Raw genomic sequence first — 16,308 nt, forward strand, 5'->3', positions numbered from 1 at the left:
TGGCCGGGGTGGATCGTTAACGCGGCACCGGTGCGTTCGCGACTTGGCGGGTGCTGCCGTGGCCTCGGAGCCGTGTCCCTGTCCCCACCCAGCCCACGGGAGCACCGGGAGTGGGGCGGGGGGGCCCCGGAACCCGAGGTGAAGGGGCTGAGCCGGGCCGAGAGCCGGTGGCCGTAAATCACGGTGGGGAGGAGCCCGCGTGTCCCGTACCGGGGTGTCCCCGGGGTGTCCCCAGCCGCGGGAGGGGGGTCCCTGCCCGGCCGCGGCTCCCGGAGCTCCCCCCGCAGGGACGGCGATGAGACGGAGCCGGACAGCGCTGCCCTTCCTCGGCGCGGAGGTAAGGCCGGTACCGGGAGCCACCGGGAGGCACCGGGAGGGCGAGGGGTGTCCCGAGGGGCGAGGGGGTGTCCCCGGTATGAGCGTCCCAGCGCCGGGCCCCCGGGCAGCAATAACCGGGCTGGCGGCGCTGAGCGGGAGTTAATTATCCCCTTAATGGGCGGTTAATTATTATTCACCTCTCTGCGTAATTGCGCGCCGGCTCCGGGGGTTTTTCCGGCGGGGTCCCGGGGGAAGTCAGGGGGGTCCTCTCCGGTGGCGGCGGGAGGAGGAGGCGGAGGAGGACGGGGGTGCTCCCGGTGCTCGGTGCGCTGCGGGCGGAGCCGCTCCCGGTGCAGCGGCCGTGCCTTTCCCCGTGCCTTCCCCCGTGCCCCCCGTGCCCCGGTAGCGCCCCGGTACCGCGGCTGCAGCGCCGCACCGTGTCCGGCAGGGGGCGCCGGCGCGCTACCGGCGCTCGGTACCGGCGGGGCGGGCCGGGGGCGCTGCCCGGGCGGGACCCTCGGGCCGGGATCCGCAGGGAGCCCCCGGCGCCGCTCCCCGCGCCCCTCACCGCCGCTCCGCTTCCCGGCAGCGCTGCCGCGACCCCGCCGAGGCCGCCCCGTCGTGCCCGGGCCCGGCAGCGGCGGTGGGCGCCGTGCGCCGCCGTTTCTCCGGGACCCCGCTGCTGCCGCCGCTGGGCTGCCGGTTGGCGGAGGCGGCCCGCGGCCCCGAGCCCCCCGAGGCCGCCCGGGTGGTGTTCACCATCGAGGAGAGCGGCCCGAGCAGCGGCGATGAGTCCGAGCCCCCCCGGTAAGGGCGGGACGGGGAGCGGGGAGGTGATGCCCCGGTGGCACCGGGAACGGGTTCCCGGGCAGGGCACGGCTGGCGGGGACGCTCCAGGCTTCAGCACCGGCGGCCGGACAGCGGCACCGGGGCAGAGCAGCCGGTGGGTTGGGGACAAACTCGTCTGTCACCGACCCCGCTGTGCCAGCCCCGGGATGTTCATTGTGATCACCGTCTGTCCCTGTCACCCCCCAACTCTCCGGTCCCCCACTGTCCCCATAACGCCGTCCCTGTCACCCCCACCCCTGTCCTCTCCCTCCTCACCCCTCCTTGTCCCCGTCCCGTGGCCCAGCCAGAGCCACCACAGGGCTGGCCCGGCCCTGCCGGAGGTGACCTCGGTCCCTCCCGCGGTGGCTCGGGCCCAGCTGTGCTGCTGCAGGGCTATTTTTGGGCCATTCCCCCTGTCCCGTGCCTCTCCCAGCCCGGCTTGTGGGGACAGCAAGGAGCTGGCACAGCCGAGGGACATGGCTCTGGTGTCACTTGTCCTCCAGGCCTCACAGACACGTGGGGACAGTGACACTCCGATAAGGACTGGCTGTCCTGAGCCCAGCCCTCGCTGCCAGCCAGCGCAGGGGGCTCTTCCCCCTGTGCCACGTCCCCTGCTGTCCCTGTGTCCCACCATCCCTCCACCCTGATGTCCCCACGGTCACGCTTGCAGTCCCTTGAAAGCCAAGGTGACCCTTCCAGGACCCCCTTTGGTGGGTTTTGGGGTCCCTGATGGGGCTGTCGTGGCATGGGGGGGGGCTCTGTTGCTGTCCCTCCTGCTGGATATTTTTGTGGCCCTCAGGAACAGCAGGGAGCTGCATCAGGCTGGGCAGGTGCCAGCTCCCACGGCCACCCCACAGTGTCACTGTCACTGATCCTGCTGCTCCCTGCTCTGCTCCGGAGTGAATCCAGGAGGGGACAGCACCAGGGACGGGCTGGGGCTCGGTGTGGGGCGGGTTTGGCTCTCCCAGGTCCCTCGGTGGCAGCATGGCATGTCCACAGTGCCTGTCCAGGGTGCTCCAGACCGAATTCTGTCCCTCAGTGGCACCGTGGCACAGCTCCATGCTCAGCTGTGTCCCTTGGTGGCACCATGGCACATCCACACCGCCTGTCCAGGGTGCTCCAGACCGAATTCTGTCCCTCAGTGGCACCATGGCACAGCCACACCGCCTGTCCAGGGTGCTCCAGACCGAATTCTGTCCCTCAGTGGCACCTTGGCACAGTCACACCGCGTGTCCAGGGTGCTCCAGACCGAATTCTGTCCCTCAGTGGCACCGTGGCACAGCCACACCGCCTGTCCAGGGTGCTCCAGACTCAGTTCTGTCCCTCAGTGGCACCATGGCACATCCACACCGCCTGTCCAGGGTGCTCCAGACCGAATTCTGTCCCTCAGTGGCACCATGGCACAGCCACACCGCCTGTCTGGGATGCTCCAAGCTCAGCTGTGTCCCTTGGTGGCACCTTGGCACAGTCACACCGCGTGTCCAGGGTGCTCCAGACTGAATTCTGTCCCTCAGTGGCACCGTGGCACATCCACACCGCCTGTCCAGGGTGCTCCAGACTCAATTCTGAACCTCAGTGGCACCGTGGCACAGCTCCGTGCTCAGCTGTGTCCCTTGGTGGCACCATGGCACATCCACACCGCCTGTCCAGCATGCTCCAGACTCAATTCTGTCCCTCGGTGGCACCTTGGCACATCCACACCGCGTGTCCAGGGTGCTCCAGACTCAATTCTGTCCCTCAGTGGCACCGTGGCACATCCACACCGCGTGTCCGGGATGCTCCGTGCTCAGCCGCGTCCCTCCGTGGCACTGTGGCACGTCCGCTCCGTACGCCTAGCCCCCCGGGGGATTTTCGTGGGCCATTTTTCCGTGCCTCCGGGCGGAGCACCCCTGCCCTTTCGGGAGCAGCTGCCGCCGCGGGGACAGCAGGGTGCCCGGTGGCACCGGGCCAGCGAGGGGCCACGTGCCCGGCCCGCCAGCACACCGGGGGGGGACCGGCTCCCTGCGCGGCTGCCGGAGCCAGACAGTTGTTTAATTTCCCAGGCGCAGGGCGGGAGGGGGATGGAAAGTTTCCCGGGGCCGCCGGGGCCGGGACGGCCGCACGCTTCCTGCTCCGCACCGGGGGCGGCGGAGCCTCGCCACCGGCCCGGGGCTCCCTGAGCCGGGCCATGCTGCCCACCGCGCACTGCTCGCCGGGGGCTTCTCCGGCCACGTCCCCCCGCAATTCTCCCGTCCTCTTCAGGAAGCTCCTGATGAGCCAGAGCATCCGCCTGCAGCGGCGCTTCACCGTGGCGCATCCCCTCTGGTAAGGGGGGGACGCTGCGGGTCCCCGCGGGCCGGTGGCACCGCCCGTGCTGCCGGCCGGGGGACAGCGGCTCTCCCCGGACTTGTGGCACGTCCTCGGGGGGACGACGAGGAGGGGACAGCGGTGTCCCCACGCGCTCAGGGGGAGCCGCCGGACGAGCGGGGCTGAGCACGGACGCGCTCACGGTGTGGCAGCGGTGGCCAGGCAGGGACCCCGGTGGGGACGGAGGGGGACTCTGCCCTCCGAATCAAGGCACCGAGCCTCGCACCGCGGCTCCTCCGTGCCCTCCCCACCCCGCCTCGGAGCTCCGTGGGGTTGGTTTTGGGGTGCCGGCCCCACTTGCTGTGGGGCTCAGCGCATCCCTCCTCTGCAGCGACAGCATCTATTTATAGCGGCCCCGGTCCCCCCCCCGGCACGGACAGCGCTCGGAGGTCATTAGCGCCGAAACGAGGGGGGCTAATTGGGCACCCACCCCGTGGCAGGGGCTCGTGTCCCCCGGGGCTGTCCCCTGCGGTGGCAGCGAGGTCAGGGGTGGTGGCACGGGGCCGGGAACAGGCGCGGGCATCACCCCGCGGGGCCGTCGGAGGGACAAAGCGGCTTTGTGCGGCCGGTACCATCGGGGATGGGAAGCCGAGGCTGGAAAACAAGGGGCTGCGGGGTGGCATGACGCGGTGCCGGCTGGCACCGCCACTGCCGCTGCCGGGGACAGCCACAGCCACCGGCGCCGCCGGAGCGGGACGATGCTGCCGGGCAGCCGGTGCCCGTCCCGGAGGCACTCCTGCATCGGGTAAGCTGCTGGGATCCCGCTGGGGACGCGGTGGCACCAGTGGCATCTGCGCTTCCCCGCTGCTCTGGGGTGGCTCGTCGCCGTCCCCACGGCGGTGGCGGCTGCGGGAGGAGGGGACGGGCGCTGCCGGGTGGCCCTCGCCGTGTCCCCGTTGCGTGCGGCCTTTCCCACGACCAGCAGTGCAGCAGGGTGGGCGAGGCGGCCGCGGGCAGCTTGGGGACACTGCAGGGTCACCATCCCTGCCCCCCGTCCCCCCTGGGTGCACACGGCTGCCAGGTGACTCCGGCTGGGGTGCCCCTGGGCCGCCGCCAGCGTGTCCCCAAAGGCCAGGGCTTGGCTTCTGCGTCGGGTTCTGTCCTTCGATGTCCCCTGGCTCTGTGCCGTGGCTGGATGTTGTCCCCTCCATGGGACACGGCACCTCGAGACGGGGCTGATGGAGGATTTGGAGGACTTGGGACCGTGGTGCTGGTGACAGGTAGGGGGAGGGACAGGCAGGAGCCAGCCCCTCCTGAGGTCCCTGGAGCTGGCAGCTTCAGGGCAGTGGGTCCTGTCCCACCCGGGTGACACGGGACAGCCTGGCTCTGCTACTCAGTGTCCCAGAGCCCGCTGTGCCAGCAGGAGCTGAGAGGGTCTGCACCGAGCTCTGCCCATTCGAGCCAGACCGGGCACCGGTGTCACCACAGGGTCACCGAGCCAGGGTGTGCTGGACAGAGCGAGATGGTGGCACACAGACCCCGACAAACCCGGCGGCATCCCCTGGGCTGAGGTCCCTGTGCCACTCACCCCGCGCCAGCCTTGTCCCCTCTCCCCTCACAGCTTTGACCTGGAGAATGGCCCCCCCGGCCGGGGCAGCCTGGACCCCCAGGCCAGCCCGGGCGCGGGGCTGGTCCTGCAGGGCACCTTCTCGCACGGCCAGCGCCGCGAGTCCTTCCTGTACCGCTCCGACAGCGACTACGACCTGTCCCCAAAAGCCATGTCCCGCAACTCCTCCATCGCCAGCGACCTGTGAGTGTCCCCCCAGCCCGCACCCCGCATCCCCCGGGACAACCCTCCCCTCCCCGAGCCTCACGCTCCCTGTGCTCCCGCAGGCATGGAGAAGACATGATCGTCACCCCCTTTGCCCAGGTAGGTGCCACGGGGGACGCAGGAGGGGACACGGCCTGCGGCCAGCAGCGGGGCGGGTGGCCCGGGGGGCTCCGCCCGACCCCAGCCCCCTGTCACCCCCCAGGTCCTGGCCAGCCTCCGCACCGTCCGCAGCAACCTCAGCCACCTCCAGGAGCGCGCTGGCATCAAGTGAGCGGGCTGGGCGGGAGGGCGAGGATGTCACCCGAGTGGGGACCCCGGCCCACGGTGACCGGGGCTGGTGGGGGGCACCGCTGTGGGGGTCGCGGGCACTGAGCCCCCCGTGTTTCCCAGGCGGGGATCGAGCAGCAGCCTGCCCTCGGCGAGCAAGGCCGGCCTCTCCGGTGAGTGCGGGCGGGGGGGCAGATTTTGGGACGAGCTGTCCCCGCGTCCCCGGGCTGTGTCCTGCCGTGCCCTGGGGGCGCAGCATCCTCCGCCCCGCCGCCAGCCAAGGCAGAGCCGCGGCTTTGCCCTTTGGGGATCCGTGTCTGGTTTTCGGCAGCTCCTCCCGCCCGGCCGCCCTTCGCGGCGGTGGAAAAGCTCCCGTTGACGTCAAACCTTCCATTAATAAAAGCCCGGCGGTGAGCGGGGCCCCGCGGGAGCGCGGCTGCCCCCGGGGCTGGCTGCCACCCCACGGGACAGCGTGGCACGCCGCGTGCCGGGGCCGCCACGCCACGGGGACAGCGTGCCCGGGCCGAGCCCACCGCCCCGGGATGCCTGACCCCGACCCCCGCGTCCCCCCGTGTCCCCCGTGCCCCGCTCGGGGGATGCTGCGAGCCCCCCGGCTTCGCTGCGGCACCGGGTCCCCCGTGCCCGGTGGCCGCGCTGCTGGCAGGTCCCTTGCCAAGCTGGCGGGTGCCCCCAGCAGAAGATGCCCACCAGAAGCTCTCGAGGGAGACCCTGGAGGAGCTGGATTGGTGCTTGGAGCAGCTGGAGACGCTGCAGACCAGGCACTCGGTCAGCGAGATGGCCTCCAACAAGGTAAGGGACCTTGCCACGGTCAGCCTGGCGGGCGCGGGGACCCCAGAGCCCCCCGGGGTGGGGGTCCTGGCAGCCCCCCACGCCGCTGACCCTGCCAACCACCCGCAGTTCAAGCGGATGCTGAACCGGGAGCTGACGCACCTCTCGGAGACCAGCCGCTCCGGGAACCAGGTGTCCGAGTACATCTCCAGCACCTTCCTGGGTGAGCACCCCCCGCCCCGGGGTCACCTCCCCGCTGGCACCGGCGTGGCCTTTGTGTCCCCAGAGAGCTGGGCTGCCCGTGGGGGTGATGCCAGCGGAGGGTCCCGCTTGCTTCTTGTGGAGGGTTGGAGTGGGGGGGACCAGGGGGCTTGTCCCAGGTGTCCCAGTGGGATTTGTCCCACAGATGCCACAGCACGTGTCCCAGCTGGGAGTGCTGGCTCATACTGGTGTATACTGGTGTATACTGGTGCACTGGGGCTGTTGGGGCACCCCTGAAGGAGCGTCCAGGGGTCCCCTGGCAGATGTGTGGGCTGTGGATGGGGTAAAGTGCCGCAGCCCCCCAAATTGTCACGGCGTGACCCGGGGAGACGCCGGCGGTGACGTTCGGGCTCCTGCCCTGCTCACGGCCACCCCGTGTCACCCCAGACAAGCAGCACGAGGTGGAGATCCCCTCGGCCCTGGCGAAGGACAAGGAGAAGGAGCGGAGGAAGCGCCCCATGTCGCAGATCAGCGGCGTCAGGAAGCTCAAGCACGGCTCCAGCCTGGCCGCCGCCGGCATCCCCCGCTTCGGGGTGCGCACGGACCACGAGGCGCTGCTGGCCAAGGTGGGTCCTGGCAGGGGTGACCCCCACCCCGACCGCGGGGTCCCCAGCACCAGCCCCCCATGGATCTCTGTCCCTCTGCTCCCCAGGAGCTGGAGGACACCAACAAGTGGGGTCTGGACGTGTTCAAAGTCGCCGAGTACTCGGGGAACCGCCCGCTGACCGTCATCATGTACAGCATCTTCCAGGTGAGCGTCCCACCGCGGTGTCCCCGGCCCTGGTGTGGCCGGACGGGGACGAGCCACCTCCTGCCTGCCCGCAGGAGCGTGACCTGATGAAGACCTTCCGCATCCCCGTCAACACCTTCATCACCTACATGCTGACGCTGGAGGACCACTACCACGCCGACGTGGCCTACCACAACAGCCTGCACGCCGCCGACGTGGCGCAGTCCACGCACGTCCTGCTCTCCACGCCCGCGCTGGAGGTGATTCCTGCTCACCCCAGGCCACCCGGGCGTGCCTGGCGGGGCCGTAACGTGTCCCCAACGCCTCTTCCCGCCGTTCCTAGGCTGTCTTCACGGACCTGGAGATCATGGCTGCCATCTTTGCCAGCGCCATCCATGATGTCGACCACCCCGGGGTCTCCAACCAGTTCCTCATCAACACCAGTGAGACGGGGCGCAGGGATGGACCTGGGGGATATTGGGGGACCCCAGGAGTCACCCCGGGGTGACCAGTGCCGTCTCACAGACTCGGAACTGGCCCTGATGTACAACGACGCCTCGGTGCTGGAGAACCACCACCTGGCCGTGGGCTTTAAGCTCCTCCAGGAGGAGAACTGCGACATCTTCCAGAACCTGAGCAGGAAGCAGAGGCAGACGCTCCGGAAAATGGTCATCGACATGGTATGGGGGGGCCAGAGCACCCCAGGGTGGGGTCTGCGCTGGGGGGTCAGGCTGAGACCCGTTCCCACCTCTCCCTGCCCAGGTGTTGGCCACGGACATGTCCAAGCACATGAACCTGCTGGCGGATCTGAAGACCATGGTGGAGACCAAGAAGGTGACCAGCCTGGGGGTGCTGCTGCTGGACAACTACTCTGACCGGATCCAGGTGGGGACGCGCCTGGGGAATCCTTCCCAGCGCCGCAGGTGTCCATCCTCGCTCTGGCCTGCTGGGATTTGGTGCCACCGCCACCCCAAACCCAACCGGCGGGGCCAAGCGAGCTCGTGGCATGGTGTGGGTGGCCCTGGGGGACAGAGGACACGGCGTCCGCAGGTCCTGCAGAACATGGTGCACTGCGCCGACCTCAGCAACCCCACCAAGCCCCTGGAGCTGTACCGGCAGTGGACTGACCGCATCATGGTGGAGTTCTTCCACCAAGGAGACCGGGAGCGGGAGAAGGGCATGGAGATCAGCCCCATGTGTGACAAGCACACCGCCTCCGTGGAGAAGTCCCAGGTGGGGCGGCAGCCTGGGGGACGGGGCAGGGGGACGCAGGGCCGGGCGGGGGGCTCAGCTCTGCGTCCCCCCAGGTGGGATTCATCGACTTCATCGCCCACCCGCTGTGGGAGACGTGGGCCGACCTGGTGCACCCCGACGCCCAGGAGCTGCTGGACACGCTGGAGGACAACCGGCAGTGGTACCAGAGCATGATCCCGCGCAGCCCCTCACCTCCACCCGAGCCGCCCGCGCCGTCCCCTGCCAGCACCGACAAGTTCCAGGTCGAGCTGACGCTGGAGGAGGAGGAGGAGGAGGAGGGTGAGTCGGACACGGAGCTGGAGGGCGCCGAGAGCCCCTTGGATGAGGACAACAGCGGCTCCAAGACACCGGGCACGGATGACTCGGAGCCTGCCCACGCCAAGCGCCTGTCCCCCGGCCCCGGCGACCGGGACTCGCCTGTCCCCCGCCCCAGGGACGTGGACAACCGGCAGGCGCTGCAGGGGACGCTGCCCAAGGACGGTGGCAGCGGGTGCTCGGTGCCAGGGCCCGCGGGCAGCCAGGGGCTGTGCCTGGACACAGAGGGCAACGTCACATTCCTGTCCCTGGGCACGTAGCGCCACCGGCCCGGGGGTCCCCTGGCTGCCGGGGGGACGTGGGACTGGGCACGGCCCTGGGGACAGCGGGGAGCTGGCACTGGGCAGCACTGGCACTGCAGGAGCTCGGTTTACCTGGGACGCTTCCCCATTCAGGACCTGCACAGGTCCTGGCAGGTAGGAGGACGCTGCTGGTCTCCCCGGGCAAGGGCCCTGTCCCCTTCAGCCGGGGCGTGGGGACACCCCAGCCCTGGGGACATCACGGCCCAGGGGCTGCAGCAAGGAGCATTCCAGCGCCTTTCCGGGTGTCCCCTTGCAGGAGGGCAGCCCCGTGGTGGGACGAGGTGGGCAGAGGGTGCTGGCGACACCCCCAGCACCAGGCACCGGCGCACGGCACGGGCACGGCTCAGAGCTTTATTTATTTGGGGATGGGTTCACTTTTTAAAGCCTTTTGTAGCTCACTTTTTACTACGGGCCTCCCCGAGGCACGCACGCATTTTTTGGGGGGCGGAAAGATGCAATTTTTTCGGGGAGGAAACTTGCATTTCTGCTCTGCGATCGCTCCAAATGCCATTTGCATTTCACATTTGGGACCTTGGCGGGCGCTGTCACCAACCCCCTCACCTCCATCTCCGCTGTCCTGCCTGGGGCAGGGTCCTTTGGGATTCTTCTTCACCTCCCAGAGATTAAACCCGGTTTGTTCCACCCTAAACACGAGCCTCGTAAGCGCCTCTTTGTGTCACGGGAGCCGCAGCCGATGTCCCCAGGGAGCGCAGCGGTGGTTGGTGGCACCGGGCAGGGCCAGGCTCGGTGCTGGAACAAAATCCAGCTCCTCCCTGGAAACGCCGATCCATCACCGGCAAACACGACCTGCTAAGGTAAATATTTAATCGCCGGCTTGGCGCGGTGCGGAGCCCGTTCCCGGCTCTTCCGCGTTGCTCCCCACGCTGATTTATCTCCACAAACACGTCCCCACCCACGGCGCTGCCCTGGCACCTGGGGCCCTCGCCCCCTGCCCGCCCTGGCAGCAGCGGGGCCTCGGGAGCTGCCGGTTCTTCCCCAGCCCAAACCTCCTGCAGGGCCCTGCACGGCGTGGCCGTGGCTCCGGGCCAGCCCTGCTGGGTGCTGGGGTCCCCTTGTCTCTCCAGAGGCTCTCCAATTCCCCGAATCCAGAGCCAGCCCGGACTCTGCCAGGCTGGAGCGGGGCAGCTGGAAAAAGCCCTTTTTTCCCCCATTTCTGGCTGAGGGGCTGTTGGCTGGGGAAGGTGATGGAAAATGGCCACAGCAGCCTGGCTCCATCCCTAATTCTGGAACCATCCCTAATTCTGGATCCATCCCTGAGCCTGGATCCATCCCTGAGACTGGATCCATCCCTGAGCCTGGATCCATCCCTAATTCTGGCTCCATCCCACAGCTGGCTCCATCCCACAGCTGGATCCATCCCTAATTCTGGATCTGTCCTATAGCTGGACCCATCCCTAATTCTGGCTCCATCCTACAGCTGGTTCTATCCCTAATTCTGGCTCCATCCTACAGCTGGATCCACCACTAATACTGGATCCATCCCTAATTCTGGATCTGTCCTAAAGCTGGACCCTCCCCAATTCTGGATCCATCCCTGAGTCTGGATCCATCCCTAATTCTGGATCCATCCCTGATTCTGGCTGCATCCTACAGCTGGCTCCATCCCCAATTCTGGCTCCATCCCTGATTCTGGCTCCATCCCCGTGTCCAGCTCGGTGCCCCCGGGGCCGGGGGTGTGGGATGAGCCGGGGCAGGAGGCAGGAGCGGCAGCGGGAGGGAAGGCACGGGGCCGGGCCGGGCCGGGCGGAGCCGTGCGGTGCCCGGAGGCTCCGGGCAGGACCGGGAGGCTCCGGGCCGGGCCGGGCGGTGCCGTGCCCCGGGGCCGCCATATGCTGCCGGCCCTAATCCCGCCGGAGCCTCAGGGCGGCGGAGGACATGGCCGCCCACCTGCGCACCGGCCCCGCCTCAGTGCCAGCCGCCCCGCCACGGCACGGATCGGCCTGCCCGCCACCGCCGGCCTCGGGGAAGGCGTCGCGATAGGCGCCATGTCGCGACAGGGAGGCTGTCAAAACTCGCCCCCCCCCTTTTGGGCGGGAATGGTTCGCCCCGCACCCCCGCCGGCGCAGGGGTGGTTCATCCCGCGGCCCGCGCAGCGCGGCCGGACCGCACCACTGCGCGCTGCCGGAGGGGGGGGGCGGCGCCCACCACCGCGCCGGGAGGGGGGGGTCTCCTCCCCCGCGTCCGCCCGCCGTCCATCAAAGCGCGCCGCCGAGCCAATCAGCGCCTCCCTCAGGGGCGCGCCCATGACGTGCGAGCTGATTTACATAAGAGGGCCCCGCCCCTCTGCCGACGTCACCCGCGCTCCGCATCTGCTGCAGTCGCTGCGGGGAGGAGGCGGCGGCGCGAGCGCGGCAGAGGTGAGACCCCCCCCCCCCACCCCCAACCGGGACCCCACCCCACCACCCCTCAAACCGGGACCCCCCCCCCCCGAGACCCCCCCGAGCCCCCTCCGTGACCCCCCGGTACGGGCGGGGAGGGGCGGCTGCAGTGGAGGAGGGGGGGGTGATGATGATGATGATGATGATGATGATGGTGGATGCGGCGCGGGGGGGGGCTGCGCAGGGCCTGGGGGGGGGTCTCGGTGCGGCGGGGACCGAGTGGGTGCAGCGGGATCGGGCCTGCGGGGAGGAGCAGGGGGTGACCCCCCCCTCCCCATCAGCCCCGTGTGAACGTCGTGTCAGCACCCTGAGCCCCGCTGTGAGCACCCTGACCCCCCCATCAGCACCCTGACCCCCCTTATTAGCACCTCGACCCCCCTTATCAGCACCCTGACCCCCGCTATGAGCACCCTGACCCCCGCTATGAGCATCCTGACCCCCCTTATCAGCACCTCGACCCTCCCTTATCAGCACCCTGACCCCCCCTGTGAGCACCCTAGCCCCGCTATGAGCACCAGGACCCCCCCATCAGCACCCTGACCCCCCCTTATCAACACCTTGACCCCCCTTATCAGCACCCTAGCCCCCCTCCTTGCAGTACTCTGCCCCCCCACCCCTCAATCAGCACCCTGTGCACCCCCCATCACCATCCTGAACCCCTCCCTTGCATCACTGCACCCCCTCCCAAAACATCAGCACCCCAAAACCCCCATCAGCACCCCAAAGCCCTCATCAGCACCACGCGCACCCCGCATCCCCTCTGCCCAGCATCCCTGTGCTCCACCCTGGGCAAGCCGGGCTCTGTGCCCCCTTGCCTGGCATCGCCCTCCCCACGGTGCCCGGTGCCACCCCCGGCTCCTGGTGCCACCCCCGGTGCCCGGTGCCACCCCCGGTGCCCGGTGCCACCCCCGGCTCGCAACCGCGCTGGCCACGCCGTGCGGGGGCTCCGCCGCCGGTGCCATTTTGTCACCGGGAAGATGCGGGAGAGGCTGCGGCGCCCCGGCCGCACCCGCAACGCCACGGCAACATCACGGCAGATCCCAGGAGCCGCGGCAGATCCCAGGAACTGCAGCAGATCCTGGTGGCCGTGGCAGATCCCAGCAGCCGTGGCAAATTCCCGGCAGCCGCGGCAGATCCCGGCAGCCGTGGCAGATCCCGGCAGCCGTGGCAGATCCTGGAATCCACAGCAGATCTCTGGGGCCGTGGCAAACCCCGCGGGCCGCGTGCCCCACATCTGCTGTGGACACGCCGCGGTTCCTGCTCAGGGGGTGACGGTGACGGGAGGTGACCTCTGCCAGCCCCTCGGGGCCGAGTGACCCGTCGCTGGCCACGCCGTCGCCCATCCCGAACCAAAATCTCCCCGAAGCGATGCCTGGCACCGCCGCCGGCGCCGTCACGGCCTCTCCTCCACCTTGCAGATGGCGTCCGCTACCGACTCCCGCTACGGGCAGAAGGAATCCTCGGACCAGAACTTCGATTACATGTTCAAGATCCTGATCATCGGCAACAGCAGCGTGGGGAAAACCTCCTTCCTGTTCCGGTACGCCGACGACTCCTTCACGCCCGCCTTCGTCAGCACCGTCGGCATCGACTTCAAGGTCAAGACCATCTACCGGAACGACAAACGCATCAAGCTGCAGATCTGGGTGAGGGGAGAGCCTGGGCGTGCCCCTGGAGCCCTGGGGTGGGGTGGGGTGGTGGATGGTGGGGGTGGTGGTCAGTGTGGGGTGTGGTCAGTGTGGGGTGGTGGTCAGTGAGGGTGGTGGTGTGGGGACTGACGGTCACTGTGGGCTGACGGTCACTCTGGGATTATAGTGACAGTCACTTTGGGGTGATGGTCACGGTCACTGTGGGGTGATGGTCACTCTGGGGTGGTGGTCACAGTCACTCTGGGCTGATGGTCACTGTGGGGTGATGGTCACTGTGAGGTGATGGTCACAGTCATTCTGGGCTGATGGTCACTCTGGGGTGACGGTCACGGTCATTCTGGGCTGATGGTCACTCTGGGCTGACAGTCACCCTGGGCTGATGGTCACTCCGGGGTGATGCTTGCCTGGGTGATGATGGTCACTGTGCTGATGGTCACTCTGGGGTGACGGTCACTCCGGGGTGATGGTCACGGTCACCCTGGGCTGATGGTCACCCTGGGCTGATAGTCACCCTGGGCTGATGGTCACTCTGGGCTGATGGTCACTCTGGGCTGACGGTCACCCTGGGCTGACGGTCACCCTGGGCTGATGATCACTCTGGGCTGATGGTCACCCTGGGCTGATGGTCACCCTGGGCTGATGGTCACCCTGGGCTGATGATCACTCTGGGCTGATGGTCACCCTGGGCTGACGGTCACCCTGGGCTGATGGTCACCCTGGGCTGATGGTCACCCTGGGCTGACGGTCACCCTGGGCTGATGCTCGCCTGGGTGATGATGGTCACTGTGGAGCTGCCCCACCAGGGCGATTCCAGGGTGGGTTTGGATCTGCCCCCATGGAGCCGCTGGCCCAGGGGGTGTCCCCACAGCGCGGGGGTGACGCTCTGCTGTCCCCTGTGCCCGGGCAGGACACGGCCGGGCAGGAGCGGTACCGCACCATCACCACCGCCTACTACCGCGGCGCCATGGGCTTCATCCTCATGTACGACATCACCAACGAGGAGTCCTTCAACGCCGTGCAGGACTGGTGAGCACGGGGGGCTCTGGGCACCCCCGGCCGCCCCCTCCCCACGCCCCTGACCCACCTCGCCCTCCCTCCCCCAAGGTCCACCCAGATCAAGACCTACTCCTGGGACAACGCCCAGGTCCTGCTGGTGGGGAACAAGTGTGACATGGAGGATGAACGCGTGGTCTCCTCGGAGAAGGGCCGCCAGCTCGCCGAGCACCTGGGTGAGCTGGGGAGGGGGAACCTCCCACCGTGGCTGCCAGGCTTGCAATTAATTTAATTAAGGGCTTAATTCCCTTCGTGTAACCGCTGCGCTCCGACATCGGCGGTGAGAAACCACGGGGTCGCTGCACGCCTTGGACGCTCCGCCAGATGCTGGGGGGAGGATTTGGGGGGGTTCTTTGGGTGGGAAAAACGGGATTTTGTGGCTGGCGGGTCGCAAACCTTTTGAATATTGAAGGAGGAGGAGCAGCAGCCGCGCGGAGCCGGAGCTTTGATGCGTGTCCCTTGTCCCTCTGTCCCTCCCGCCCACCCCAAATCCAGGCTTTGAGTTTTTCGAGGCCAGCGCCAAGGACAACATCAACGTGAAGCAGACCTTCGAGCGGCTGGTGGACATCATCTGCGAGAAGATGTCGGAGTCGCTGGACACGGCCGACCCCGCCGTCACCGGCGCCAAGCAGGGCCCCCAGCTCACGGACCAGCAGGCCCCCCCCCACCAGGACTGTGCCTGCTAGGGGCCAGCCCCCCAAAAACCCCCCCAAAAAACCGGTCAGTGCACCCCAAACCCCACCCCGGCCCCGCCCCGAGCTCCTCCTCTTGGGGGTCCCGCGGGGGCTTTTGCTGCTGATACCTCCGAAAGGGCTGCGGCCCCTCTAGGAGCCCCCCACCCCAATTCATTAGGCTATGCCCCCCCCCACCCCTTAATTTATTTTTAAGCCTGGGCTGGTAGAAAACTCCCCCCCTGCCCCACCTCATTCTGCTTTGAATCACTGTCGAGAAACCATCACCCCCAGCCCCATCTCCCCTGGAGACCCCCACCCTGTCCTGGCACCCCCTGTCCTGGAGACCCCCCTGTCCTGGGACCCCTGTCCTGGGACCCCTGTCCGGGGACCCCCACCCCTTTTCCTGCTCTGGAACCCCCTGTCCTGGGGATCCCCCTGCCCTGGGCCCCTGTCCTGAGACCCCTGCCCTGGAGACCCCCCCCACCCCTTTTTCTGCTCTGGAATCCCCTGTCTTGGGACCCCCACCCCTTTTTCCTGGGCTGGGGTTTCCCCTGCCCTGGTCCCCCCCCTGCTCTGGAACCCACTGTCCTGGGGACCCCCCTACCCTTTTTCCAGCCCTGGGACCCCCTGTCCTGTTATTCCTGTCCTAGGACCCCCCCACCCCTTTTCCTGGTCTGGGACCCCTGTCCTGGGACCCCCCACCCCTTTTTCCTGTCCTGGGACCCCCTGCTCTGGTCCCCCCCATCTCTGGAACCCCCTGTCCTGGGGATCCCCCTACCCTGGGACCCCTGTCCTGAGACCCCCCCCCCACTTCTTTCCTGCTCTGAAACCCCTGTCCTGGGACCCCCACCCCTTTTCCTGCTCTGTCCTGGGACCCCCCACCCTTTTCCTGCTCTGGAACCCTTATCCTGGGACCCCCCACCCCTTTTTCCTGCTCTGGAACCCCCTGTCCTGGGGATCCCCCTACCCTGGGACCCCCTTCCCAGTGTGTGGGTGCTGTGACAGGACCCCCCCAAATCCCCCCAGCCTTTTCCCCGAGAGCTCCTGGAGCAGGGGGCTCTCTGTGCCCGGCTTCCCTGCCCCTCCAGCTGGATGGATATTTCCTGACTCTTGTTTATTTGTATAAATAGATGCTAATTTATGCTCCCGCCGTCTTCCTCCTTGTACATACAGAAATTCCTTGTAAATAGGCGTAGGAAGTGACGCTGTGCGCGTGACCTGCTGTGCTGTGGCCGTGGTGGTGCATTTATATACATATATATATATATATATTCTGATTTTTTTTTTTTTGGTTTCTCAGTGTGGTAACCTTGCTTGTGAATATCACATTAAAAAAAAAAAAAACACCATAA

General features: G+C 67.9%; 2 protein-coding genes across 4 annotated transcripts; both read left to right on the plus strand.

Moving 5' to 3' along the window:
• Positions 1 to 3,186: 3,186 nt before the first annotated feature.
• PDE4C (phosphodiesterase 4C) lies at positions 3,187 to 9,830 on the plus strand. Of its 3 annotated transcripts, none has more exons than XM_085562176.1 (15): positions 3,187 to 3,450; positions 5,054 to 5,242; positions 5,326 to 5,362; positions 5,466 to 5,530; positions 5,654 to 5,703; positions 6,228 to 6,340; positions 6,449 to 6,542; positions 6,968 to 7,146; positions 7,233 to 7,331; positions 7,406 to 7,570; positions 7,654 to 7,753; positions 7,836 to 7,990; positions 8,073 to 8,195; positions 8,370 to 8,543; positions 8,618 to 9,830. In XM_085562176.1, exons 1-15 carry the CDS (start codon positions 3,314 to 3,316, stop codon positions 9,137 to 9,139), a joined length of 2,202 nt encoding a protein of 733 aa, XP_085418302.1. In that variant the 5' UTR covers positions 3,187 to 3,313; the 3' UTR covers positions 9,140 to 9,830. The 3 variants fall into 3 exon arrangements, with proteins under 3 accessions (XP_085418302.1, XP_021400801.2, XP_085418303.1); XM_021545126.3 differs by having other exon boundaries at positions 3,189 to 3,450; positions 8,361 to 8,543; XM_085562177.1 differs by lacking the exon at positions 3,187 to 3,450 and adding an exon at positions 3,538 to 4,237 and having other exon boundaries at positions 8,361 to 8,543.
• Positions 9,831 to 11,403: 1,573 nt separating this feature from the next.
• Positions 11,404 to 16,106, plus strand: RAB3A (RAB3A, member RAS oncogene family). Its single transcript, XM_077788844.2, has 5 exons — positions 11,404 to 11,559; positions 12,999 to 13,226; positions 14,137 to 14,255; positions 14,334 to 14,458; positions 14,778 to 16,106. The coding sequence occupies exons 1-5, from the start codon at positions 11,446 to 11,448 to the stop codon at positions 14,966 to 14,968; spliced, it is 777 nt and encodes a 258-aa protein (XP_077644970.1). The 5' UTR covers positions 11,404 to 11,445; the 3' UTR covers positions 14,969 to 16,106.
• The last annotated feature ends 202 nt before the right edge of the window (positions 16,107 to 16,308 follow it).

Source organism: Lonchura striata, chromosome 28 (assembly GCF_050655825.1).
Source record: "Lonchura striata isolate lonStrDom1 chromosome 28, ASM5065582v1, whole genome shotgun sequence".
NCBI classification, from domain to species: domain Eukaryota; kingdom Metazoa; phylum Chordata; class Aves; order Passeriformes; family Estrildidae; genus Lonchura; species Lonchura striata.

Bases quoted from the DNA above. Each gene is read 5' to 3' on its own strand.
- PDE4C (XM_021545126.3), top strand. From the start codon at position 3,314: ATGCTGCCCACCGCGCACTGCTCGCCGGGGGCTTCTCCGGCCACGTCC. The intron at 5,531-5,653 runs GTGAGCGGGCTG...CGTGTTTCCCAG, and splicing joins CAGGAGCGCGCTGGCATCAA to GCGGGGATCGAGCAGCAGCC. The intron at 7,754-7,835 runs GTGAGACGGGGC...GCCGTCTCACAG, and splicing joins CCAGTTCCTCATCAACACCA to ACTCGGAACTGGCCCTGATG.
- RAB3A (XM_077788844.2), top strand. From the start codon at position 11,446: ATGACGTGCGAGCTGATTTACATAAGAGGGCCCCGCCCCTCTGCCGAC. The intron at 13,227-14,136 runs GTGAGGGGAGAG...GTGCCCGGGCAG, and splicing joins GCATCAAGCTGCAGATCTGG to GACACGGCCGGGCAGGAGCG. The intron at 14,459-14,777 runs GTGAGCTGGGGA...CCCCAAATCCAG, and splicing joins CCAGCTCGCCGAGCACCTGG to GCTTTGAGTTTTTCGAGGCC.